This window comes from Crocuta crocuta, unplaced genomic scaffold (genome assembly GCF_008692635.1).
Source record: "Crocuta crocuta isolate KB4526 unplaced genomic scaffold, BGI_CrCroc_1.0 scaffold375, whole genome shotgun sequence".
Classification (NCBI taxonomy): domain Eukaryota; kingdom Metazoa; phylum Chordata; class Mammalia; order Carnivora; family Hyaenidae; genus Crocuta; species Crocuta crocuta.
This window is the reverse complement of record NW_027532826.1, coordinates 317,190-344,085: the sequence shown is the minus strand read 5'-3', so window position 1 is coordinate 344,085 and position 26,896 is coordinate 317,190. Positions and strand designations below refer to the sequence as shown.

Genomic DNA, 26,896 nt, shown 5'->3' with positions numbered 1-26,896 from the left:
TGACAAACACGGAAGACACAAATCTCATGACAAAGTGGGTGCTGGAGATGCTTAGAGCACCAGAGGTGAAGATTCAGCTCTTCTGTGCCAAAGACCAGGAGAGTGAAGGCAAGAGGTGGAGACGGATGCTCCAAGTCAGAGCCAGCGGCCATGCCGTGGGCTGGGTGCTGCACAACGCAGGTCATCTTATTCCTGCTTTACAGATAAGCAGGTCACTGAGGTTCAGGTAAGTCACTTACCTGAGGTCCCAAAAGGAGCCCTGGGGAGGAGTGTGACTTGCAGCGTGACTTAGGCCTGCATCTTTTCCATTCCCTGCAGGCTTGTTGGAGGCCCGTGTGATTGTTTCACCAGCAACATGTATTTCTCATCTGAGCTTTTCTCTGTCAACATTCTCTGCAGCTCTCAGCCTTGGCTTCACTATGTGGGGCAGTGTGCCTGTGTGTAGGTGTATCTGGCACTCTCAGAGATACTGACACAAGATCTCTGTTTCCCTGGGTCTCAGCCTTCCTGTTGTGAACCTCACTCCTTGGTTGGTCTTTGTGACTCTGTTTACTTGTGACACAGAGGGAACAAGTCCAAGACACAGGGAGAGATGAGCAGTACATAACTGTATGGCAGGTCAAATGGTTAACATGCAACAGGATCATCAGAGAAAGAGAGGAAGGAAGACTGACACTCTGACAGTTAAGAACAGAGGCTGTGACATCCAGTTATAGATGGGCCCTGAAAGAGGGTCAGGGGTATAGAACTGTGAGAGGCCAGAGAGTGCACTAGCAGCATGCTGGCAACCACAGAATCCATGGCACCAGGTGGATTCCGGGGCGATAGAAAGGGCAGAGTCAATATGGTAACATTTTATTGAGATCGCTGTATGCCAGGCTTACAGCTGAGGCCCACCGCTGAGTGGCGGGACTCTGAGAAAATCAAATTGTTCTTGCCCTGCAGGGCCCAGGGATGGTGGGGAGACAGTGATGTAGGCATACATCAGGTCGACACAGGGTGAAGCATGATGACTGCCTCCTGGAAGGCACTGGTCACAGTATATTCATTCAACAGACACTGGTTAGAACCTAAGTCCTGTGCTATGGATACTGAGAATAAGACCCGGCCTGTGCTCTTGAAATCTCTCAGTCTCTTTGGGAAACAGACTGCGAGCTCTGCAAGGAGTAAGTACAACATGGCAGGAAGTTAAAGAGAAGTTAAGGAGGTGTTCTGGAAGCAGAGAAGGCAAGTTGAAGTCGGCTCAAGGAGGTAGGGGAGGCTTTGTTAGGGAGGGATATGTGAAACATCTGGGAGGAAAAAGACGAGGTTTCCAGGCACAGCAACAGAGGCACAGAGTTGGGGAAAATATGGCTTCTTCAGGAACCACAAGTAGTTCCACATGGCTGGTGTGTGGAAGGTGGGGGTGCTATGGTAGGAGATGAGGCTGGGGCCAGGTCACAAGTGATCATAAACGGCAGGTGAAGGACTTTGCCATTTATCCCACGGGGCAGGACTCTGAGACCATTTTCACACCACTGCACACACAAAAATGACAATATTCACGCGCACATATGAGGGTACCCAGAGAGCTTGTTCGGGGCTCAAAGCGACTCATGTCTTGGCATACTTGTAACCCATTCAGGAAGGTCTGCCATAGAAGGTGCACTGGAGAGCTTTCCACCATGGAGTGATACAATGAGGTTTGGGTTGTAGAAAGAGCTCCCTGGAGGTTGGTGTGGAGAATGAAACAGTGGGAGAGGGGGGAGAGAATGAAGGCAAGAGACCCCACATGGAATCCAGATGAGAGGTGACGAGGGTGGAAAAGATGATTAGAGGTGAGTTTTCAGTAAAACCAACAGGGCTGATGACTGATGGGATGTGGAAGGAGAGGGCAGGGAGAAATGGATGCTGGGCAAACATCAGCCTGTACCCTTAATTAAGGGAGATTGTGAAAGAGACAGAGGGCCTAGAGAAGGCCTCACAGAAGAGGCAGCCTTGGAGTAATATACGAATAGGTGGAGTCAAACAATAGGTGTGAAGGCACGGAGGTAGGAATGGGCCGGCATCCCTCCTGGGCTAAGCAGGAGAGGAAAAGGCAAGAAAGGCAGCTACATGGGAACATGAAGCTGGAGTCTTCCTGCCCAGAGCATCTTGGGACCACAGAGTCCCGAAAGAAACTTCACTTGCCCTGGCTCTGAAGACAAATCCAAATCCTCAGCTCAGCTGTCCTTTTTCTGAGATGGGCCTGAGTGGGGTACGGGAGGGCAACAGGATCCTCCTAGAAGCTTCTCCAGCTGGCTTGAGTAACTTTGTGTTCATTAGGCACCTCCATCTGGGTCTCCAAATGCAGAGTTGTTCCCAGGTAGCCCCAGAGTCTGCCCTTTAGCACCTTATCATTTTGGGGTACTATCAATCACCCACCCCATTCTTTGTTCTTCTGGAACTCAGGATTTCTCTTAGATGTTGAGACTCTGAGGGGAGGCTATCCTGTGTCCCGAGGGCTTTCCTGGGTTACTGCAGTACTGTGATGTGGATTCTGAGGTGAACCATGAGGGCTGAGCTGCGGCTAAAGGCCTTCCCACAGTCCCTGCACTTGTACGGCTTCTCTCCTGTGTGGATCCTCTGGTGTTCAGTGAGGGACGAGCTCTGTGCAAAGGCCTTTGGACAAACCTTACACTGATACGGCTTCTCTCCAGAGTGGATTCTCAGGTGGCGGATCAGAGCTGAGCAGTCACTGAAGGCTCTCCCACAAGCGTCACACTTGTAGGGCTTCTCCCCAGTGTGGATGCGCTGGTGCTGAGTCAGGTGGGTGCTCTGGCTGAAGGCCTTTCCACACTCGTCACACTCATAGGGCCGCTCCCCTGTGTGCACCCGCTGGTGCTGGGTGAGATGGGTGCTGCGGCTGAAGGTTTTGCCACATTCCCTGCACTTGTAGGGTTTTTCTCCAGTGTGGATCCTCTGGTGCTGAGTCAGGTGGGTGACCCGGCTGAAGGCCTTCCCGCACTCTTTACACTCATGGGGCTTTGCCCCCGTATGGATGACTCGATGCTGGGCCAAGTGAGTGCTCCGGCTGAAGGCTTTCCCACACTCACTACAGGTGTAGGGTGTCTTCCGAAAATGGCTCTTCTGGTGTGCTTCGAGGGTGGAGGGACTCTGGAATGTTTTCCCACATTCACCACACTTGGAAGACTTCCTCCTTGAGTATATGCATGGAGGCTCTGTCCCATAACCATCCAATGGATCAAATTTCTCTTCTGGTGTCTTCTCTTGTGAGATGAAATTTGGCCACATGTTGGGACTATTCCCCAAGGCACCAGATTCACAGCTGGTCTGGTCTGTGGGAACATCCTTGTGAGGCTCTGAAGTTTTCCTGAAATCCATCTCTTGAGGGACAGACTTTGTCCAGATTTCCCCTGAGAGTCCTGCCTGCCTCTCTGAGTAGCTCTCAGGTTCACAAGCATCACCAAAGGCAGGTCCCAGCGAACTACCTCCTGCGAGGGTTTCAGTGGCCCCATCTAGTGGCTCGGACTCTTCCAAATCACTCTGCTTGCATCTTGCCTCTGAGAGCTCAGCTCCTGGTTTCTCTCCTGAAACATCCCAAACCACAGCATCACCACTAATTCCACACAGGGCTTCCCCCATTCTGCCTGGGTCCTGGTCTTACTCTGTAAGGAGAGAAATGGCCGCTCCTGACATCTGGCCACATTTCCAAAGCAAAGTTTCCTATTTGGTGTCCTGGATGACAAAGAGCATAGGGCTATGCTCCCACACCATCGAAAACTGGATCACAGGCTCTGGTCCTCCCTGTCCCCAAACTCTCCATTCTTTAAGGCTGCTAATTTTGGCTCAAGTGTCAGAAGGAAAACCCTAAGGTTGAACTGATCTGAAAGAGTGAGAGTAAGTAAGCACGCACAGGGGTTGCCCTTGCGAGTGCCCGCATACTCACTCCCCCTTGGCAGGCCCCAGCTCTCAGTGCCTTAGCCCTGGACCTAGAAAGCCTACTGAGCATTTTCTGCAGGTGCTCAGTAAAAGACTGGCTGAATGAGGGAAGCAATTCCAGATGCTGACAACTGTGCAGTTTTCCACAGTAGGATCTACTCTGACAATCACTGCTGAAGGTGAGTGGGTGACAGGCCTGCCTGGTGTTCCTAAGACCTTGGGAGCCCTGATGCCCACTGTTTATAAATTGCCGTGAAGGCGGAGTGTGACTGAAAGGCAGTTGGAGACTGGGTTGCGTATGAGGTAGGAGCATGCCTGAAAGGACCTCTGAACTGAACTGACCCTTGATGGGTGTGTAAAGCACCTGGGAACACTTAATAGCATCATGTACCAGACAGATTCCAGGAAGAGGTGGGGGCAGGCAGAATAATTGCTGCTCAAGTCCACCGTGGAGCCCAGCCCTGCCACAAGCCAGCTCCAGGGCCGTGGGCAATCCTGCCCTCGTCTGGATCTGTAAGAGAGGGCTACTATGCCTGCCAGGGCTGCTGGTCATTATTAGGCTCTTGTGATGTGCTAGTCTCCAAGCACAGTGGGTAACTTCTGTTGTTTCATTCCACCTTCAATCTGCTCTCACAAGGAAATACTGGAACACCTGCATTTCAGACAAGGACGCTGAGACCCAGCTGAAAGAAAGTCTTGATTAACCAGCTGGTACAATATCACACAGTTGGCTGGTGGTCAAGTTGAAATTTCAGGTAAAGATTTCAGATTTCTGGGGTGCCTGGGTGGCCTAGTCAGGTAAGAGTCCAGCTTCAGCCCAGGTCGTGATCTTACAGTTCGTGAGTTCAAGCCCCACATCGCCTCAGACTCTCTGGTGTCAACGCAGAGCCAGCTTCAGATCCTCTCTCTCCTTCTCTCGCTCTGCCCCTTCCCTACTCATGTGCTTTCTCTCTCCCTCTCAAAAACAATAAAAATGGAAAAAACTGAAGAAAGAAAAGAGCTTTTAGAGTTCAGATTTTGTCCTCTAAGCCCATAGATGTCCTCCGAGCTACGCAGCCTCCTCAGCCACATGCTTGGTCCCACATCCCTCCACTTCCTCTACCCAGCAACATCACACAACTGCTCTTCCTAGAATGTAGCAGTGCATGTCATACCACTGGGTCTTTACCCCTACCATTCCCTCTGCCCGGACTGCCAGGTCCTTCTGCTTGTCTCAGTGCCATACTGCCTTTTCTCTGAAGAATTTCTCAACCCCGCAGGAGGATGCAGCCGCTCCCCCCTGTCCCTGTCCCTGTGACTTCGGCCTGGCAGAGCCGATGGGGCCAAGGGAAGGCACATGACCAACCTCTCCAGAAAGGTCTGTTTCTCAAGGAGCTAAGAGAATTATCCTAACAGCTACAGTTTCCACTGTGTTTAATTTGTACCAGGCACTGTTTCATGTAGTGCACAGATGATGCTTCATTTACACCTCTCAATGACACCGAGGTAGGTGTTATGAACTGCAATCCCCATTTTATTGACAGGGAAACTGAGGTACAGGAAATTCACATGGCCAGGAAGAGGGGCCGCGGTTGGATCTACCAAGGCTTCATGATATTTCTGTTCTTCCTACTCACAGCATGCCTCCTCCCTAGTGGCTGGCATACACACACTATCCGCTATCATCAGGGCAGGCCAGGCCGGGCCCCTCCGTGAGGAGCCTTCACTCCCTACTCTGGACTGCACCCCCTGAGACCTCCCTGGGCAGGGACATCTGTGTGGGTCCTCCAGAGTAAAGGTGGCCACTCTAGCCTACGGCAGGTCTGAAACACACAGATCCTGGAGGCCAGCAGAGGGAGGACTCAGAGGGGATATGCGGAGACACCTGGCATTTTTGTCACCCCCAACCCTCCTACAGCTTTCCAGCCCCCTCATCTGGTATCAGCAGCCAGGTTTCCTTTGGCTTACCTGATTCATGTCAGTCCCTGGGATCTGGTTAGCCAAAGTCAAGCACAAGATCCCAACCACTTCAGTGTGGCTTAGCCCGGGAACCTTTTACTGTTCTCCCCCTGGGGATTCTACATTGGTAAGACACAAGCTTAGGTTACTGTGCCAACCATGTCTCCATTGAGGAGTGAAACGACTTAAGAGTAAAGCTAATGTAGGAAAACCCAACTGAGAAACAGAATGAGAAAAAAAGAGTCCTGATGCCATCCATTGAGCTCCTGGATACAGGCAGGAGCTCCCTACTTTGCTTCAGTCAGTTTGAGGTGGGTTTTTGGTCATTAGCAATCAAAACAGGTCTGCTTAGTACAGTGTGTGAGAGTTTGGGTGACATACAAAGGTGACAACAAGTGTGTGTGTGTGTGTGTGAACGACCCGAAACCCAAACCCTGCACTCGCACATTCTGGTCCAGGCTCTGCCCACAGTATGCTGTGAACAAATTCCTGTTGCTCCTTCTTACCTCTCTTGTCCAGTGATCGACTCAGACCTTCTACCAGCATGGCAGCCTCCTCACCATTCTTGGGGAACTGGGCACCCACCCAGGACTGGATCTTGGGGGGCAATGCATCCAGGAACTGCTCCAGCACCAGCAGCTCCAGAATCTGCTCCTTGGAATGTGCTTCAGGCTGCAGCCACTGGTGGCACAGTTCACGGAGCTGGGCCAGGGCCTCATATGGGTTGGATGCCTCCTCGAAGCAGAAGTGCCGGAAGCGAAGACGTGCGGCTTCAGGGTGGGCAGTGTGGCTAGGGCTAGATTCCTGGACCTCAAAGAAGCTGGCCTCCTCATCCTCCACCTTCACGTGTAGGGAGCCATCCTGTTCCCAGGGCACGGGGCTGAGAGGGCTCTTGGGGATGGCCATCAAGCAGCAGCACTCCACTGAGGCATGGGATGGCTGGAGCGTTGGAAGTGGGTCTGCAGGAATGTCATAGCTTTGTCATTATGTGGAATTTGGGGCTCTGCTCACATCTGTAGAGCAGGGCAGATGCAGGCTTGGGGCTGTAAAAGCGACTTTCTCACAGAGACACAGATGCTCAAAATAATCAGGTGCCTAAGCACCATTCTAACACTTTGCATATAGTAACTCATTTAAAATTCTAAACAAACTCAGGAGGTGGGAACTTCCTTTCCATTTTATGGATATGAAAACAGATATAGAGGAGGAAAAGAAAGCCTCCCAGATACTGAATGGGTTAGGAGTTGCTGAGCTACAAACCCAGGCAGCCTGACCCCCATGGCCAGTCTGCTAACGGTGTGCTCCTCCCACACTGAACCAGGTCTCCCTATCTCACACACTCCCTAGTTAGCCACGTGGTCATTCCCTCACTTTTCCCTTGGGGCTTCTGAGGTGGATACTAAAATTACTTTCAGCCTTCCTTCCTCTCCTCTTTTTTTTTTTTTTATATGTTTATTTATTTAATTTTGAGAGAGAGAAAGAGAGAGAGAACCAGAGGGGCAGAGAGAGAGGGAGAGAAAGAATCCCAAGCAGGCTCCACACTCAGCACAGGGTTTGATGCTGGGCTTGATCCCACAACCATGAGATCATGACCTGAGCCAAAATCAAGAGTCAGACACTTAACCAACTGAGCCACCCAGGTGCCCCCCTCTTTTCTAACACATTTACTTAAGGCTATAAATTTTCCTCTAAACACAGCTTTAGCTGCACACCCATAAGTTTAATGTTGCATCTTCATTATCATCTAATGAGTTCAAAATATTTTCTAATTTCGGTTGTGGTTTCTTCTTGACTCATGGGCTATTTAGAAATCTGCTATTCTATTTCCAAACAACTGGGGTTGTCTAGTTGTCTTTTTATTATTGATTTCTAGATTAAGTCTGTTGTGCTCAGAAAATGTGCTTTAGTCAATTTGAATCCTTTGAAATTTGCTGAAACTTGGTTTGCAACCCAGCATATGGTTAATTTTGGTCAGTATTCCACATAAAATTAAAAATAATGCAAAAAATTAAAAAGGTACTATCATACAATCCAGCAATTCCACTTCTGGGCATTTATCCAAATGAAAAACTAAAATGAAAATGAAAGCACTAACTCGAAAAGATATATATTCACTGCAGCTTATTTACAATAGCCAAGATATGGAAGCAACCTAGCTGTCCATCAACAGATGAATGGATAACGAAAATGTGGTACCCATATATACATGTAGATTAGTCAGCCGTAATAAAGAACAAAATCTTGCCATTTATGACAACATGGATGGGCCTTGAGGGCATTATGCCAAGTGAAATAAATCATATAGAGAAAGATATGATATGACCATATGATTTTAGCTATATGTGGAATCTAAAAAAATGGACATACAAAACAAAACTAGATTCACAGATACAGACTTATAATTGCCAGAGGAGAAGGGGGTTTGAGGCTGGGTGAAATGGGTGAAAGGGTTTAAGAGGTACAAAGTTCTAGTCATAAAATAAATAGGTCATGGGGATGTAATGTGAAGTACTTGGAAAACAAATAATAATATTGTATTAACTTTGTATGGTAAGAGATGGTAACTAGAATTATTATGGTGATCATTTTATGCTGTATATAAATGTTGAGTCACTAGGCTGTACAGCTGAAACAAATGTAATGTATATTAACTATACTTGAATTTTAAAAATGCAAAGCCTTCCTGGATAAGTGATAAAAAATAAAGTAGACAAACAACTTCATCAAAATTAAAACCTTTCATGATTTGAAGGACATCATAAAGAAAGCAAAAAGGCACCCACAAAATGGCAGGAAACATTTTCAAATTATGAATCTGATAGGAATGCATATCTAAACAACTCCATAGTAAAAAGACAAATAATCCAGCTAGAGAATGGGCAAAGATTCTGACTAGACATTTCTTCAAAGAAGATATACAAATGGCCTATAGACAACATGAAAAGATGCTCGACATCATGGTTACCGGAGAAAGGCAAATCAAACCCACAATGAGATAGCAGTTTACACTTGCTAAGATGGCTAAAATATAAAAGACAGATAACAAATGCCGGTTGGCACAAGAGCGGTGGTCTTGGACACAGGGAGAAGCAAATGTTAGTAAAACAAGACCCTTCTCAGTGGCAGGTGGCAACTTCTAACAAAACTGTATTCTAGCCCCTAACTCCACCCTGAAGCTCACATGGGCTTCTTGTCCCCTTGCCCTTGCTGTTACCTCCAGTCACCATCTTCTCAGCTTTTGCCCCTCTTGTTCTAAATCTCTCTCTGCACCTAATTTCTCCTGGTCCTCCAGACTGCACTTTACCTGCCATCTTCTCCAAGAGTTGTCTGAGCACTTGGGAGCAAGCTGAGTACCCTTCTGAGTGCCCTGGGTCTCTCTCTTCCCAGCTCTGGCTAGAACCATATGTTGCCCCAGAGTGCCGAGAGCACGGCCTGTGCCAAATGCACTAATTAAACAGGTGCTGAGCAAATGGAGGGACCGGGAAAGGCCGAGCATGGTCGGCCACGGATGTGGGGAATCACTGTACAGGGGAGGGGAAGCAGGTATGGCAGGGATGACAATAAATGCAGCAAGATTCCAAGCTCCCTTTTGCACCCCTGGACCTCTTGTTCTGGAAAATCCCTGACGGTAGCCTCTGAGACACATGTACATGAACCTGCCGCAGCCCGTCCATCCCTCAATGTGCTGACCTCACATTCAGGTCAAGGTCCCGGTTCCATGAGTGTTCAACCAAATGAGGAGAAGGGTTCTTTCATTTCTCTGTCCTTGCAAGTCCCCGACCTGATAAGTGGCACCTACCTCAGAGGGCTGCTGTGAGGTTACCCAAGGCGATCCGTGACAAACGTCCAGTACCAGCCTGGCACACAGCAGACACGGGGTGAATGAACAACCAACCTGACACTCCACAGCCTCTTGCCAGACTCAGGCCCACAGCCGGTGCTGGGGGACATATCCACAAAGCCAGCTGGGGACGGCGATCAATTCCGGCTGCAGACACGGGGAAGCAACACTCTCCGTCGGTCACATCCTTGACAAACTCTGCAAATCACCATGATCTCAGTACTCCGACAAAATCTTAGTCAATCACAGAGTGAGAGGCGCACACCCTGCCTCAGGCACAGTGCCAGCCACCCAGGGGTACATTTCTGTGTCGCTCACAGCGGAATCCCCCCACAGACACTCAGGGCCCCCGAGCCCCCGTCTCAGCCAGTCAGATGGTAGGCGCTCTGGGTCCCGCCTGAAGTCGCAAGGCCGACCGCACCCCCGCGCTCTCCTCACAACATCGCACGGCACTCCGCGCGCGAAAGCTCCGTCGCGCGTCGTCGTCAGTCGGACCCCACGTCCGAAGGTCACCCACTGCCGCGCTGTCTGTCGGAAGCGCACACTCGCACGCGGCCGACGCAGAAGCACAACCTCTTAGGCACACACACAGCCGGCCAGTCGGTCCCACGTGCAACCAGTTAGTTCTACACTAGGTCTGCGCGTCGGTTGCGCTCACTGCCCGTCAGTCAGTCCTCCAGGCGCTCCGCTCGCGGTCAGCACCTCAGTTCCGTCGGCGGGTCAGTGTCGCCAGGCCCGGCTCAGTTCACCGCCCGCATTGGCGGCTTCGGGGCCTGGGACGTTCCTCTCTGGCCGCGACCCCCACGGACCCCCACCCAGGCCCACCTCACACGCGCGGCTGCCGCCACTTCCGGGAGCGCGCTCGGAGGCGCCACAGGCTCCGGGCCGCCTGCGCGCCGGGTCGCCGGGACCACAACTCCCAGAATGCGTCGCGCTGCCCAGCCGACGTTCCTGCCTGCGGACCGCAAGTTTGAGCTGTGCTGCGTGTTAGGCTCCACCGCCCGCGCGCCGCCCTCCCACACCACAGTCCCTGTAAAGTCCCGCGCCCTCTTCCCCCTTTCCCCCGCCAGCTCACCCTGGGGCACGCCGGGAGTTGTAGTCTCGGCAGGCAATCGGTANGCGGAACCGTGCATCGTGTGTGGGGTAAGGGGAGCGGGTGTCTCTGTGTGAGGTGTGTATCGTGTGTAGTGTATGTTGCTTACTGTGACCATATACAGGTTAAGTTCTACGTGTGTATCCTGTGTGACTGCTGGTGCTCTAGAGGTTGGGCTGCGTGTGTCATTCTCTGTGACCACACTTGTGGGTATTTCTCTGTGTGTAACTCTGTGTAGGGGTGTGTGGATGTGTGTGACCTCTGTTTTAGTCACCATATGTGATAATCCTGTAGCCACGTTGTGCTTTTCACATTGCGTGATGGTGTCTGTGAGACAAAGACATGGCGTGCCCAGGAGGGCCTGATACAGCACAAAGACCCCCCGGGTTGTGTATGAATACACTGTGTGTTGCTGCAGTGACTGTGACTATGATCATGGATGTGATTGTGTGATACTATAGATGCCTGGACATGTGATTGTATGTGAGAACGTGTGTCCTCTGTGTGTGCAATGTGGGTGTGTGAGAGAATTGAAGCAAGAGACTCCAGCTGGGGGCCCAGAATAGGGAGGGTGGTGGCCCAGCCTGTGTGCAGGGGAGGTTTTGAGGTTGGCCTAGCCCATACTTATTGACCCCAGCCTGTGACCATGTCCCCTTCAGCTCATCAGACCTTTGCATGGCAGAATGAGCACATTGTGTCTTTCTTCTGCAGATGCATACCGAGAAGCCAGTAAGGGCCTTTGCCATTCCAGATGGGATATTGCAATGAAGAGGAGAGAGGCATGGCCTGCCTCCATGGAGCTGATGTTATTTTAAGGAGGCAGATGGTAATCAAAGAAACGAGAACTGTTGGTATCTCAAGGAGTTGGTATCTCAGTTGAGGCCTGAATAAAGGGAAGGACTCAGAGAATTTTCCTGTTGGATGGAATACAAATGCCAAGGCCCCAAAGTGGGCACAGACAAGGAGACCCAGCTGGAATGGATTGAGGGAAGGAGATGGGAAACAATAGAGTCAGCATGGTGAGGTTTGTAGGGAGCAGGTCTTGCAGGGCTTATGGGCCATGATTGGACTTCCATGTCTACCCTGAGAGGTGGAAGCCATGGGAAGCCTTTGGGCAGAGACTGTCCTGTGACTAGCTCTTTAGGACTCCTCTGGGGGTTACAGGGGAAGACTGTTGGGGTGAGAGTAGAGGCAGGGAGACCTGGGAGGTGGATGCTGCTGAAGTCCTGGTCAGCAGAGTAGGTCAGATCAGGATGGTGGAGGTAGAAGTGTTGATAAGTGGTCAGACAGAGATCTGTTTTGAAGATGGGGTGGACAGGGTTATGGGTTGAAGTGCAGCATCCAAGGGCAGAGCAAGGCTGCCTTAGGTAGCCTGAAAGTATATTCATTTGCTACAGCTGCCATCACAAAATACCGCAGGCTGGTTGGCTTAGACAATAGACATTCATTTTCTCATGCTTCTGGAAGCTGGAAGTCCAAGAGCAAAGTGTTGTTGGCAGGGTTGGTTTCTCCTGAGGCTTCTCTCCTTGGTTTGTAGACAGCCACCTTCCTGCTGTGTCCTTACATGGCCTTTCCTCATTCGCATGCCCCTGGTCTCTTTCTCCCAGTCATTCTGGAACAGGGCCCACCCATATAACTTTAATGTTAATTACCTCTTTAAAGGTCCTATAAACAAATAGTCACATTCTGCGGCTTAGGTTAGGATATTAACGTAGGAATTTCAGGGGGACATAGTTAAGTCCATAATGGGGTGAAGGGGCATGGGTATGAGTGTGGGGATACTTTCTAGGAGGCTCCTGAGGAGAGGAGAGAGAGGGAAGCAGCTGGAAGAGACCCAGGTGCCAGGGAGGAACGAGCCTGGACTGACAGTAGGAGTGGGATAACCTGGAAACTCCATGGAAGCTTCTTTCAGGGCCTTCTTCTCTGTCCAGATTGTGAGTCTGTGTGGTTAGAGCTGGGGGGAGTCCTGCCCTTTCTATGGCGGGAGGCCAGGGTATTCTTTTCTTAGCACAGCACGTGAAAAGTTTGCTGAAGAACGAATGAATGAATGACTGGCAGACAGACAGACAACTGGATTCTCATTTACCTTCCATACACACCGTGGCCCTTCCATGCCACACCCCAGACCTTGGGAGACACTGTGCTTATTCTCTGATTCTTCAACCAGTGTTCTAGGCCTCTGGGCTTTCCTGAATAGACTCTCCTCTCTTCCTCTCTGTCTGTCTCCTTCTCATCCTCTCCCCAGATTTCAACCTCATCTAGGGAGTGTTTGTCCTAACTTGGCAGTTGTATCAATCAGTTATTCGTCTTTAATGAATAGTTCCAACAGTTCAGTGACTGATAGCATTAAGCATTGATTCCTCTCATGAGTCTAAGGATTGGCTATTCTGGCATGGGCTTGGCTCCAGGCTGTCGATTGGGTCCATCTTTGCCACACTTGTCTTGTAGGGCTAATGGTGACGGCAGGGATGTCAGCAGGCTTGAGGCCCAGGCTCAAGACTAACATACTAGCAATTCCACTCACATCCCATTGGCCAAACAAGTCACATGGTCACACCCAAAGTCAAGGAAAGGGGATCCATGCTGTCTTTAGTGAGAGGAACCACAAATGTGGCCAAAGGTATGCACACAAGGAGGGGTGAAGAAATGAGACAGTAATTCCATCCACATCATCAATCTTTTTGATTTCTTTCAGTTTCAGAAAAGTCAACAAAATTAACATTTGTGATCTTGGTTTCTTTCAGATCAAGGAAGGTGACCACGGCACATATTCAAGGACCTGCTGCAATTCATAATGGAGGTCATCGGAAAAGAGATCTCATGAGGTTCTGCCTTCACAAACTTTGATGCTCCTGAGACCTACTCAGGAAACCAGAACAGAGATCCTACTGAGATACATAGAGCAACATTTGCTTTTCTGGGAAAAAGATTTTAATTTAAGCAATAGTCAGTTCCCAGCATGGAGAATCCTACTGTGGGGAGAGGTTATAAAGGCAGTGAAGCTGAGGAGTGTCAGGATACCTTCAAGCCCTGTCAAAGCAAAGAATGTTGCTGTGGAGAAGAAACCACACATGTTAGTTACACATGGAGAAAGTTTTGAGCAGGTTCCAGAGCCAGATGTGTTGTAGGCAACCTGTGTGGACAGGAAGCCCTGCAGATGTGGCTTGTGTAGAAAGAGTTTCAGGCAGCATTTGGCCCTCTCTGTGCACTAGGGGACTCACCCTGGAGAAAAGCCATATCCGTGTAGTGCCTGTGGGAATGTTTTTTCCCCCAGTTTAACCGCATTGAGCACTAGAGGATCAATACTGGAGTGAAGAAACTCTCCGAATGCCACGAATGTGGAAAAGCCTTCATTCAGAGCTCTACACACACACTGCACCGGAGGACCCACACTGGAGAGAAGCAGTACAAATGCAGGTAGCATGGCAAAGCCTTCCCAGGGAGCTCAGACCCGTGGAAACACCGGTGGATTTGCACAGGGGAGAAGCCCTACTGGTGTAGGGATTGTGGGAAAGCCTTCAAGTGGAGCTCGCCCTGATCCACCATCAGAGGACACACAGTGGTGAAAAGCCATGTGAGTGCATTGAGTGTGGCAGGCCTTTGGGCAGAGTTCCACACTCAGTGAGCGTCACAAAGATCTACACAGGGGAGAAGCTTTGCGAGTGCTTCCACTGTGGCAGAGCCTTCAAGGGCAGTGCAGACCTCGACCAGCACCAGTGGGTCCGCACAGGTGAGAAGCCCCTTGCCTGGCTGGAGTGTAGCAGGGCCACAAGGCCTTTGTCCCGCAGTCAAACCTCAGCCAGCACCAGCACATCTAAATGGGCCAGAAGCCCTGTATGTGCAGGGAGTGTGGCAAGGCCTTCGGCGACAGTTCACACCTGCTCCAGCACCACAAGCTGTACACTGGGAACAGCCCTAGTGACCGTGCTCTCTCTATGCCCCATATCACCCCCCACCGTCCTGAAGGCCTGGGGTGTCTCCTCTCCCTCCTCCTATACCTCACAGACTCTTGTTGCTTCCTTCCCCTTTGCCTGGGTTTGCCCCTTTACCTGGTCCTCTTTTCATATTCTTTCCTCTTTAAAAAGTAAGGGGATGTGGGGCGCCTGGGTGGCTTAGTCGGTTAAGCGTCCGACTTTCGCTTAGGTCATGATCTCGCGGTTCGTGGGTTCGAGCCCCGCGTCGGGCTCTGTGCTGACTGCCAGCTCAGAGCCTGGAGCCTGTTTCAGTCTGTGACTCCCTCTCTCTCTGACCCTCCCCTGCTCATGCTCATGCTGTCTCTCTCTCTCTACTAGAAATTAAAAAAAAAAAAAAAAAACCATTAAAAAAAAAATTCAGGAGATGTTGGGGCGCCTGGGTGGCTCAGTCGGTTGAGCATCCGACTTCGGCTCAGGTCATGATCTCAGGGTTCATGGGTTCGAACCCCGCGTTGGGCTCTGTGCTAACAGCCAGCTCAGAGCCTGGAGCTTGCTTCAGGTTCTGTGTCTCCCTCTCTCTGACCCTCCCCTGCTCACGCTGTCTTTCTCTCTCAGAAATAAATAAAACATTAAAAAATTTTTTTTTTTAATTAAGGGGATGCCTAGGTGGCTGTGTGGGTTAAACGTCCAACTCCTGACTTCAGGTCAGGTCATGATCTCATGGTTCATGAGTTTGAGGCCCACATTGGGCTCTGAGCTGATGGCACAGGGGCTGCTTGGGATTCGGTTTCCCTCTCTCTCCGCCCCTTCCCTGCTTGCTATCTGTCTTTCTCTCAAAGTAAATAAAAATTAACTTTAAAGAAATAAAAATTAACTTTTTTTGAGCTATAGTTCACATACCTTAAGTTCACCCTTCTAAAGTATACAGTTCATTTTTTAGTATATTCACAAGGTTGTGCAACCATCACTGCGCTCTAATTCCAGAAGGCTTACATCACTCCAAAAACAACCCCCATGCTCATTGGCAGTCACTCCCTATTCCCTCTGCCCCTGGCCTCTGACACCCATTAATCTGCTTTCTGCCTGGTGGATTTGCTTGCTCTGATATTTTTTGTAAATGACCCCTTAGCATTTTCTGACCACTGGTGGACACACCACAGGGGTCCTAATCCAAGGAACCCTTTGCTTTCCTCAACCAAAACCCATGTCACCATCAAGCACTGAACTGGGCTTTGGCCTGTGGGTGGCACTAATTGCCTTCATCTCCTTGGATCTTCTTGACCTTCTTTGTGGTTTGCTGTCTTCTGTGGTCGAGGGAACAGCCCCAGGATGCTCATCACCAATAATCATAACAATAAACCGTGTCTTCACTGGGCTCCCTTTGTGCACCAGGCATTCTCTGGGTAGTGTCAGTTAATCCAGTTTGCCAACTCTGCTGTGACTATCTCTTTCTGCACTGCTGAAGGCTTTATTCTCTGGCAGCTCCTGCTTCCAGCCTTGCCTTCTCTGCCCAGCCCAGCTTCACATCCCTGATGCCTCCCTGCTTCCAAGCAGAACTTGCCTCTCCATCCATCCACCAGTGAAGAGAAGCCCAGATTTTTCCTAGTTCCTATTCTATCACTTCTATGAACCATCATTCCCAATTTTCACCTAGGTGCAGTTGGCTCTGCTCGACTGGTCTAGTTTGTGTCTAGAGAGGCTGTATTGGTTGCCTATTGCTGCTATAACAAATTACCACACAGTGGCTTATAACAACAAAAATCTATTATCTTACTTTTCTGGAGGTCAGAAGTCCAAAATGGGTCTCACTGGGCTAAAATTGCCATTGTGGCAGGGCCCATTCCTTCTAGAAGTTCCAGAGGAAAACCTGCTTCCTTGCCTCTTTCACATTCCTTGTTTCATGTCTGTTTCATGGTCCTCTTATCTCCTTCTCTGATCCTCTTTGCCTCTCTCTTTCACTTATAAGAACCCTTGTGATAACACTGGATCCACCCGGTGACCCAGGACACTCTTCCCCATCTTCAATTTCTCTTTTGCCACGTGAAGTAACATATTCACAGGTTCTGGGGACTAGGGTGTGGGCATCTTTGAGGGGGAGTGGACGCACTATTCTGCCTAGCACAGATCCAGATTTCATTGGTCTGGGGTTTGGCCTGGGCATCCAGACTTTTATCCAGACAATTTGAATGTGAAGCAAGGCTGGGAACCACTGGGGAAGAAGCAGGGTGATGGAATAGGAAGTATAGGCCACAAAGAGGGACCCAGCTGATCTCAAGTCCCAGTTCCGCCTCTTACTCTCCTCTGCTCAGGCAAATGACCCCATTTCTCTGGTCCTCTACGTCTTTCTCCATAACCTAGAGATAATAAACCTGACTTTGTAACATGGAGATCTGGAGACAAGAAACTCTCAACTCTTCTCAGATCATGACACCCTCTGCTTCCCTGTGTCCAAGGTGATGGGCAAAGGTGTACCTGCTCAGACATAGCCACACACTTAGACTCACAGACATACAGATGCACAGACACAGATCCCCATAAAGACACACAGATAACACAACTTGTATCCAGAATATATCAAGAGCTCTTATAACTCAACAACAACAACAACAAAACCAATTTAAGAATGAGCAAAGACTGGGGTGCCTGGGACTGGTTAAGGGTCTAATTCTTGATTTCAGCTCAGGTCATGATCTCATGGGTTCATGAGTTTGAGCCCTGTGTGGGGCTCTGTGCCGACAGTGGGGAGCATGTTTGGAATTCTTTCTCCCTTTTTGTCTTTGCCCCTCCCCTCCTTGTTCTGACAATAAACAAACAAACATTTAAAAAAATGGGCAAAGGGGCGCCTGGGTGACTCAGTTGGTTAAGCGTCCGACTTCGGCTCAGGTTATGATCTCACGGCTCGTGGTTTTCCAGCCCCACATCGGGCTCTGTGCTGACACCTAGCTCAGAGCCTGGAGCCTGCTTCAGATTCTGTGTCTCCCTCTCTCTCTGACCCTCCCCTGCTCACGCTCGCTCTCTCTCTCAGAAATTAAAAAAAATAAAAAATAAAAAAAATTTAAAAAAATAAAAAAATGGGCAAAGACTTGGTAGGCATTTCTCCAAAGAAATCAAATGGCCAATAAGCATATGGATGGATGTTCAACATCCTTTGTCATCAGGGAAATGCAAATTAAAACCACACTGTGGTGCTACTTCACACCCACTGGCTATGATCTGAAAGGCAGGTAGCAACGAGTGTTGGCAAGGATGTTGAAAGATCGGAACCCTCATCTATTGCTGGTAGGGATGAAGAATGACGCAGCCTTTGTGGAAAACAATTTAGTATTTCCACAAAAAGTCAAACATGGAGTTACCTTATGATCCATCAATTCTAAGAGAACTGAAAACGTGTGCCCACACAAAATGTTCATAGCAGCATTGTTCATCATAGCCAAAAAGTGGAAGTAACTCAAATGGATGGATAAACAAAATGTGATCTATTCATCCAATGGAATATTATTCAGCCATAGAAAGTAACCCAGGGCTGGGGCCCCTGGGTGGCTCAGTTGGTTAAGCGTCCAACTTCAGCTCGGGTCATGATCTTGTAGTTTGTGAGTTCAAGCCCCACATTGGACTGGTGCGGTCAGCTTGGAGCCCCTCTGTCCCTCTCTCTCTGCCCCTCCCCTGCTCATGCTCTCTCTCTCTCTCTCAAAAATAATAAATATTAACAGGGAAAAAGAAAGGAACCCAGTGCTGATACATGGATGAACCCTGAAAACATTATGCTCAGTGAAAGTAGCCAGATGCAAAGGTCACAGGTTTTAAGATTCCATTCATATGGAACCTCAAGAAAAGGCAAATCTGTAGAGACAGTAGATTAGTAGTTGTCAGGGTCTTGGAGGAGGGAGAAGGGAGAGTGAATGCTAATGGATATTGGGTTTTTCTTTGGAGTGATAAAAATCTGGAATGAGTGGTGATGGCTGCACATCATAGTGAAAATACTAAAAACCACTGAATTGTACACTTTAGAAGTGTGAATGTGAATTCTATCTTAATTTTAAAAAGCTGTTATAAAACAAAATTGACACGGGAGCGCCTGTGTGGCTGTCTGTTGCGCGTCTGACTCTTGATTCAGCTTAGGTAGTGATCCCAGGGTTGTGGGATTAAGCCCCATGTTGGGCTCCATGCTGAGTATGGAGCCTGCTTGAGATTTTTCTCTCTCCCTGCCCCTCTTCTCTGCTTGCTCTCTCTTTTTCTAAAAAAGATTTTAAAAATTGTTTTAAAAAAACAGACACACACATGAATTCAAACAGACATACCCAGATATACCTACTAGAGACAGGCTCTCCCACCAGCCCAGCCCCCAGACAGAGGATGCAGCAGCTGCCTGTGGGGCCTGTATTTCATCCCACAGACCATCTCAGCACCACGGTGGGGCATATGCCACCACTGTACACATTAGCCACAGCTCACTCTCAGGCTAGGCCCAGATGCTCCCTCTTAGGTAGCTGCCTTGGCACCCAGAGTCACCCAGCTACAGTGGGGAATGTGTATAGAAGTGTGCAAGTGTGGAAATGAGTGTGTGTCAGTGCGTGTGTCGTTAAAGAAAGTTATACATAGCAGCAGTTAAAGTAGTAAAAACAGATTTTATTAAAAACTATTGCAAAAGGGGGAAACAGACCTCAGGTACAGAACTGGGCTCAATTCTGAATCCAGTGAAGACAAGTGGGGATTTATGGTCAGAAAGCAGGGTGACGAATCAGCGGATAAACAAGTACTAAGAGACAACCTCAGGGGTAAGGGACATCTAACAGGATTCTCACTGAAAGCAGGCCAGGGGCATCAGACATCACTGGGTGCGGAAGGGGAGGAGCCTGAGTAGATAGTGAGAGTTATCACATTTGGAAGGTGTGAGATTCTCCCTAAACTGATTCTGTAAGGAAGGACACAGGAGCTCAAGGTTTAACGCCTTGTCAAACACTCCTCAGAAGAGCCTGACCGAAGTTTGATCATGGAGAGAATCTCTGTCAGTGTCAAGTGTGTAATGTTGTGCTAGGGTGTGTTCAAGTGCAGATGTACACCCTACCAGGAGCTGCCCCAAGGAGTGAACTGAGAGCTTGAGGCCCCACGGACTCTCCCTTGCTTCCTGCCCAGGACCATCTGGCTGGGCCTGGATGCCCAGCCTCTGCCTCCTGCGGCCAGTGCCCCAGTGCCCACAGCTCCCTGCCCTCCACACAGCGTCTGGACAGCTCTTTGCATGCCGATGTTTGATATGAGACACACGCACCCTAGTGAGCAATTAATAGTAACAAGCAAAGAACTTGAAGACCACTTGGCCTTACAGGAAGATTGAATTGCCCCAGAAACATTCTCCGGATAGGCCCCTGCTCCCAGGTGGTGCTGTGTCAGCCTCTGCCCTGATCACCGGACGCCAGCAAAGCTCAGTCTTTCCCATGTAAAAGCCCAGGTCCCTGCAACTGCTGCCCTTGCCTCCCGGCCAGCCAAGCTCCTGCAGGGCCATTCATGCTGGTTGTTGGTTGCACTTCTTTCTCGTCACCAACGGCAGCCAATCTGTGACTATCACTCACCTGCCCCCAGGGGAAGGCTGCTTCCTGTTGGAACAACACTCACACCGGACACACACGTTCTCTGCCAGTTAACACATTAAATCCTTGCAGGCTGGGGGGCACTTTTACTGACAGGGAATGTAAGAGAGAGGCAGAGTGAAGACCCAGAGCTCATTTGGGAAGTGCTGGGCTTCAAACCCATGGAACTGGTTTCAGCTGGTTATGCCTGTCCACCCGGAGGGAAGGAAGCGAACTATGCTGAGGACTGGTACTGTCACATCCTTCATCCCTCCGCCTTGCTGCCAAGACACAGTCCCTGTTTTCACAGAGGCTGAGTGGGTGGCCCACGGCAAGCCTGCCCCATCCACGCCATGTGGTGCCTCAGAGGCTCCCCACCTGCCCAGGTCTTCCTGCCTCTCAGCCTGGTCCCTGGGGCTCACGCGGGATGCTCTCCTGAAGGTGCGCCCCCTCAGGCAGTCTTGTTCCTGCAAAACCAGGTTGCCTGGGAGACCCCTGAGCATTCTGACTGACACGGCCTCCAGTCGGCTGATGCCTCTTCTCTCGTGTGCTATGGTAGAAGCTGTGCTCGGTCACTGTGCAGCAAAGTGAAACTCAGCAGATCTGGGGTGTCCAAACTGCACGTTACAAAGAACGGATTGGCCCTTGGGATGGTTCCTGAGAGAACCTCTAAGCCGTTGGAATATCCTGCCCGATTAGAGTCTTTCCTTACTGGGGGCCTTAGGCTAAATCTGTGATTTATGATGGGGACTGTGAGTCACACTGTACCAGGCTGATCTCTGAGACAGCCGGAGGCTCAGTGACTAAGGTTAGTCATGCAGGCATTCCACATCTATGTGGTCACCCCCAGTAAATATCAGCAGACTTGGGTGACCTTCCCTGGCTGCCAATACTCCATGCGTACTGTCACTTGTAGTGGGGCGCACAGAGGAGTCTGCATGACTGCACTGGGACAGGACAAATGGAAGCTTGTACCTGGTGTCTCCTGGATCCCATCTGGTGTACTCTCTACCTTTGTGATTATAACCTGTGTCCCTTTCACTATAATAAACAGTATCCCAACCTTTTCTGAGTTCTAAGAGTCCTCGTGAGTCACTGACCCTGCAGGTGGTTTTGGGGACTCCCTTGTAGTCATTTTGCATTTGGTGTCACTGGTTCACTCACTCATCCCTGTGGATTTTGGCCCTGCTCTGTGCCAGGCTGGGTTTACAGAGGCATCTGACACAGGGGTGTGTGCTAAAGGGGCTCTGGGTCCAGGGTGGGCTCTGAATGAGGACACGGACAATGACAACACAATGTCCGTGCCGTCGTGGGGGGCAGGAGGGGAAGACAGGCTGCTTCTGATTCAGCCAGTGAGGAGGTGCCCTGGAGCTGATACCGAGGACAGGAGACCAAAACAGGCTGGGATTGAAGAACACAGGCTGCCTGTGGGATGGCTGGAAATGAACCTGGAAAGATGGGCTATGGTGGTTGAGTGCAGAGGCTTCACGGCCAGACCGCGCCCTGATGGCCACAGAGAACCCGAGTGAAGCTGTGTGGAGGAGTGAAAGACCGCACCTGTGCTGAAACAAAACAATGGCTCTAGGAGGCACGTGACCAACGTCCATGCTCTGGACTGAGCAATGGCTGCCCAGCTCCTACTTTCGCCTTTGCCTCAAGCCAGCCAGATGACTCGACCTTCTTCAGATGCGACCCCATCACCCCGCCATCTCACATTCTCGAGGGAACATTAAATCCTAGAGCTGCCTCCTTACAGTAAATACCTCTGGCCTGTGCTGAAAGGGATGAGAGGACTGTTGCTGCTCCGTCCCTACCTGCTAACTCCAATATTTTCATCCTGAAAAATGAGGGGCTTCTAGCTGGTGGCCTCAGGCAAGTGGTTTAACTTCTCAAAATCTCAGCTCCTTTTCTATGAAGTGGAGATAACAGTATCTGCACCCCATGGCTGCTGAGAAGATGGAATGTGTGTAAAGTGCTTATGAAGTGTTAAAGTCTTATGTGAATGTTACTGTCTTGATTGATTTTAATGACGTCCTCATGCTGAAGCTGACGAATGACACATAAAGTCTTTTTAAAGGGCTGGGCTTTGTGACACACAACATTTCAGCATTATAAACCTTACTTTTTGGCAGAGGAACAAAACAAAACCAAAAAAACAAAATAACAAAACAACCCAAAACCAAACCATATGATCCCAAACCATACGGCCTGAGTTAATACAAGGCACAAATAACTGAAAAAGCATCTTTTAAGTTTTTGGCTTTTGTTTTTTAAATTTCATTTTTCCCTAGGCAAAAACCAAAATGAGCTGTTTCAGGCCTTCTGAGAAGACTGACCATACCTGTGGATCTCTCCTTCCACCTGGGGGACATCTGTGGAACCCGCAGCATGGAGAATGGGGGGGCTGTTGTCCCCCTTGAAGGCTCACTCTGCTTTCTCACCCAACCAACCAGGTGACCCTGCAGAGGGAAATGTATATGATGTGCAAGGAGGCTGCACTGCACTGGCCCTGAGTTCCTGACACAAGGCCACCTGCTGGGTGAGAACAACACACCAAGGACAGACGGAAGGTCTCTGCCACGTCTGGCATATCTCCGGTTCACTGATGGATGAGAACTCAACAGTTGCCAAGGGTTTTCTGATAGTTGTACTCACATGACATCCCCTGGGAATGAACTCTCCAAAGCCGGGCCAGGGATCTGCTCCAGCTGAAGGCTTTCCCATATTTGTGACACTCAAAGGGCTTGTCGGGTGTGAATCCTCTGATGCAGAACGAGGGCTGCAGCCTCACGGAAGGTTTTCTGACACAGGCTGCATACGAGGGGCTTGGCACCTGTGGGGGTCTGCTGGTGCTGCATGAGGTGCGTGCTGCAGCTGAAGGCTTTACCCCAGGCATGGCACACGTAGGCCGCTCCCCCATGTATACCCGGCAGTGTTCGGTGAGGTGTGACACCTGGACGTAAGCCTTGCCACACTCGTTGCACTTGTAGGCCTTCTCCCTAGTGTGTGTCCTGAGGTGGTGGGTGAAGGAGGAGCTCTGCACAAAGGCCCTTCCACAGTCTCCACACACATAAGGCTTCTCTTCAGTGTGGATTCTCTTGTGCTGGGTGAGGAGCCTGCTCTGCCTGAAAGTCTTCCTGCATTTTCTGCACGCGTAGGGCTGCTCACTTCTGTGCACCCGCTGGTGCAGGACCAGCGCTGAAGAATCGCCGAAGCGTTTCCTGCACTCACTGCATGTAAATGGTTTCTCACCACTACGGATCTTGAGCTGCTGGGTCGGGTAGGAGCTCTGACTGAAGGTCTTCCCACATTCTCCACACACACAGGGCCGCTCGCTGGTGTGCACTTGCTGGTGCTTGGCCAGGGAGGAACGCTGGCTGAAGGCACGGCCACAGTCACTGCGTGCATGTGGCTTCTCACTCGTGTGTGTCCTCAGGTGCTTGCTGAGGGACGAGCTCTGGCTGAAGGCTCTCCCACATTCCCGGAACGTGTACAGCTTCTCTCCCGTGTGGCAGTGCTCGTGGTCAGTCAGGGATGAGCTCAGGCTGAACGCCTTCCAGCACGTGTGGCACTCACATGGCCACTCTCCCCTGTGGGTTCAGTGATGGATGAGGAGGGCCGAGGAGTTGGAGAAGGCTCTGCCACACTCATAACAGGTGAACTGCTTCTCCCCAGTGTGGACTCACTGGTGCTGCACGACGTAAGTGCTCTGGCTGAAGACATGCCCACACTCGCCATAGACATACGGCTTCTCACCCGTGTGCACCTGCTGGTGCTTGGCCACGGAGGAGTTCCCTTGGAAACTCCTGCTGCAATAGCCACACGCATAGATAGGACTTTTCACCTGGGTGGATGCGCTGGTGCTTAACGAGGGACGAGTTCTTGCTCCAGGCCTGTCCACACTGCCAGCATGTGTACAGCTTCTCGCCAGTGTGGGTTCTCTGGTGATGAATGAGATGTGTGCTCTGTTAGAAAGCCTTCCCACACTCCTCGCATGTGTAGGGCTTCTGTGGGAATCTGTTGATAGCCCGCAAGGCATGGGTTCTTGCTAAAGCCATCTTTGCACCCACCACACACCAAGGTGTACCTCCCACTGTGAACTCCTTGTGGGTGACTAAGGTCTGGAAAAAAGCTGAGGGCTTCCCTCCACACACCCTCTCCTTGGCTGGGGCATCCCTGAGCTAGGAATGAAACACAGGTGAGGCCCTTCTTGCCAATGTGGCTTGTGGGATCTTGTGCCCCTGGGGATTGCCCTGATGCTCAATGAGGAATGGGCACCAGAAGAAAGTTCCTGCAAGGTTCCACTCTGGGCTCTTCTTCCCCTGGCTGAGTGTCACTGCTTGGCAGTGTCTTTCTGCCACCTGGTCTTCATGCTCTGTGACTTCTCTCAGGATGCTGTGCCAGAAATCCTGCCCTGTGAGTCTCATTGTCATCTGCCCCTGAGGCAGAGCACCTTTGGCTAGAGGCAGCCATGTGGCTCAGGGCCCAGGCTCTGAGCCTGAAAATAAGCAAAGAAATATGCTTAGGATCCAACTGAATGGGCACGGCCAATCTAAGGAGGATGGACAGAACTGCAGTAGTCAGACTAGACAGCGCAGATCTGCGGCCTTCAGCGGGCTCTTGCAGTTGAGGACAGAAGAGAAATATTCTTTTTTTTTTAAATGTTTTATTTATTTCCAGGAGAGAGAGAGAGAGACAGCGTGAACAGGGGAGGGTCAGAGAGAGAGGGAGTCACAGACTGAAACAGGCCCCAGGCTCTGAGCTGGCAGTCAGCACAGAGCCCGACGCGGGGCTCGAACCCACGAACCGCGAGATCATGACCTAAGCGAAAGTCGGACGCTTAACCGACTAAGCCACCCAGGCGCCCCGAGAAATATTCTTAAGCGTTGGAAGCCAGACACAGAAAGGCCACATATATTAGCACATGTATCTATGTGAAAAATAAATGAATTTATAACTTCACTTATATGAAAAGTTCAGAAGAGGCAAATCATAGAGACAGAAGACAGATTAGTGGCTGTCAGATGCTGGGGGAAGTGACAGAAGTGACCACCAAATGACCATCGGCTTGGTTTTCAGGATCCTGCACCTACTGGCTCTTTTTTGTTGGATGTACACTGCATTTCCTTGCCCCAGGAGGAGAAATAAACTGACCTGAAGCATGGTGACTATAGTTATAACACTGTACTGTATTCCAGACATTTCCTAGAGAGTTGATTGTAAGCATTCCCACCAGAGAAGAAACATCGCAACTATGTGAGGATGTGGATATATCTATTAACTGGGTTGTGGTAATCATTTCACAATGTACATCAAAACACCATGTTGTACACTTTAAATATACACAAGTTTTATCTGTCAATTATACCTCAAAGGTAGGGAGAGAAATTAACAAAACAACTGACCTGACATTTACTTCACTCACCTGGACCTCTCAGGGGATCTCTCTCCATAGCCCAGGGGTCTTCCCACTGCTCCAGCTTGGAGATCACATCTGGTTTGCAGTTGGGGAGTCCTGGTCATAATTAGAAAGTAGAAGGGAAATGTTGATGCTGTTGTCACAAGCCAGCCAGTAATGCAGTGTGTGCCTCAGGCATGGTAGAGGTCTCTCCCTGGGGATGTAGGATGGGGTGTCCACTCTGCATGGAAGGGACCCACCTTGGGGGACACAGGTCAGAGCAAGGACCTATCTGGGTGTGGGTTACTGGGGACAAGGTAGGGGATAAATATGCCCATGTATATGTGACCACATGTGGAAACAGACATGTGACATGGATGAAGAGGTGACAGGGAAAACCCACCGAGGGACACCAAGTTGCTGTAGTTCCTCAGCATCATGTCATGGTGCAGGATCCTCTGTGTGGGGCCCAGCAGCCCCCATTCCTCCTGTGTGAAGTCCATGGCCACGTCCTTAAGTATCACTGGCTTCTGAAACATCCCACATGCATTGGCTCAGCCATGGGTCCTGTCTGGCCAGGGCTAGACCCATGGAGAACAGCAGGATGTGAATGTTCTGGGAAATATCCTATGGTCATGGGGGGAAGCGTGTGGCTCACGCTGTGAGCTGGCACTATTATCATCTTAACACTGGGTGCCATGGTCCTACCTGAATAGTTGTATGGTCTCTGTTAAAGCTTTACCCCTTCGTGAGAAGGCATTTGGAAGTGGGGTCTTTGGCGGGGATTAGGTTTAGATGAGGTCATGAGGATGAGGACCATGATGGGACTAGTGCCCTCATAAGAAGAGGGAGCAACCAAAGTATGCGGTCCTCGCCTTGGTTTCTCCCCAGTGTGCGAGGGCAGAGAGAAGGCAGCTTGTCTGCAAGCCAGGAAGAGAGGTCTCACCAGAACCCAGGTCTGCTGGCACCTTCATCTTGGACTTCTGCCACCAAAACTGAAAACTAACTTTGTCAATTAAGTCATATAGTTCATAGTATTTTGTTATAGGAGTCTGAACAGATTAAAACACAATGACTTTGGGCGCCTGCATGGCTCAGTCGGTTGGGCAACCAACTCTTGGTTTCGGCTCCGGTCATGATCCACAGTTCACAAGTTTGAGCCTCGCATTGGGCTCCAAGCTGACAGTACAGCACCTGCTTGGGATTCTCTCTTCTCTTCCCGCCCCC

At 50.1% G+C, this 26,896-nt stretch overlaps 3 protein-coding genes and 1 long non-coding RNA gene across 5 annotated transcripts in view; 1 reads left to right on the top strand and 3 right to left on the bottom strand.

Moving 5' to 3' along the window:
- Window positions 1–807: 807 nt before the first annotated feature.
- ZSCAN22 (zinc finger and SCAN domain containing 22) lies at window positions 808–10,598 on the bottom strand. 2 transcript variants are annotated; one of them, XM_077745293.1, is made up of 4 exons: window positions 10,526–10,598; window positions 9,659–9,898; window positions 6,366–6,818; window positions 808–3,569 (listed from the first exon to the last, which is right to left on the bottom strand). In XM_077745293.1, exons 3-4 carry the CDS (start codon window positions 6,763–6,765, stop codon window positions 2,494–2,496), a joined length of 1,476 nt encoding a protein of 491 aa, XP_077601419.1. In that variant the 5' UTR covers window positions 6,766–6,818; window positions 9,659–9,898; window positions 10,526–10,598; the 3' UTR covers window positions 808–2,493. The 2 variants fall into 2 exon arrangements, with proteins under 2 accessions (XP_077601419.1, XP_077601418.1); XM_077745292.1 differs by lacking the exon at window positions 10,526–10,598 and having other exon boundaries at window positions 9,659–10,507.
- LOC144216013 (uncharacterized) lies at window positions 3,986–4,892 on the top strand. Its single transcript, XR_013330544.1, has 3 exons — window positions 3,986–4,100; window positions 4,559–4,676; window positions 4,758–4,892. It is a non-coding gene; the product is annotated as an uncharacterized LOC144216013 (long non-coding RNA).
- Window positions 10,599–22,567: 11,969 nt separating the features above from the next.
- Window positions 22,568–24,009, bottom strand: LOC144245838 (uncharacterized). The gene is made up of 2 exons (XM_077781180.1): window positions 24,001–24,009; window positions 22,568–23,824 (listed from the first exon to the last, which is right to left on the bottom strand). The coding sequence occupies exons 1-2, from the start codon at window positions 24,007–24,009 to the stop codon at window positions 22,889–22,891; spliced, it is 945 nt and encodes a 314-aa protein (XP_077637306.1). The 3' UTR covers window positions 22,568–22,888.
- Window positions 24,010–24,075: 66 nt separating this feature from the next.
- Window positions 24,076–26,896, bottom strand: part of LOC144216009 (zinc finger protein 74-like) — a 4,284-nt gene continuing 1,463 nt past the window's right edge. The window contains exons 3-5 of the mRNA XM_077745295.1: window positions 26,073–26,199; window positions 25,697–25,786; window positions 24,076–24,212 (exon numbers count right to left, since the gene is read on the bottom strand). Of these exons, the coding sequence (XP_077601421.1) occupies window positions 24,136–24,212; window positions 25,697–25,786; window positions 26,073–26,172 (267 nt within the window). The 5' untranslated portion in view covers window positions 26,173–26,199 and the 3' untranslated portion in view covers window positions 24,076–24,135. The remainder of the gene's footprint in view (window positions 24,213–25,696; window positions 25,787–26,072; window positions 26,200–26,896) is intronic.

Bases quoted from the DNA above. Each gene is read 5' to 3' on its own strand.
- ZSCAN22 (XM_077745293.1), bottom strand. From the start codon at position 6,765: ATGGCCATCCCCAAGAGCCCTCTCAGCCCCGTGCCCTGGGAACAGGAT. The intron at 3,570-6,365 runs GTAAGAAGGAGC...GGGATGTTTCAG, and splicing joins TCGATCACTGGACAAGAGAG to GAGAGAAACCAGGAGCTGAG.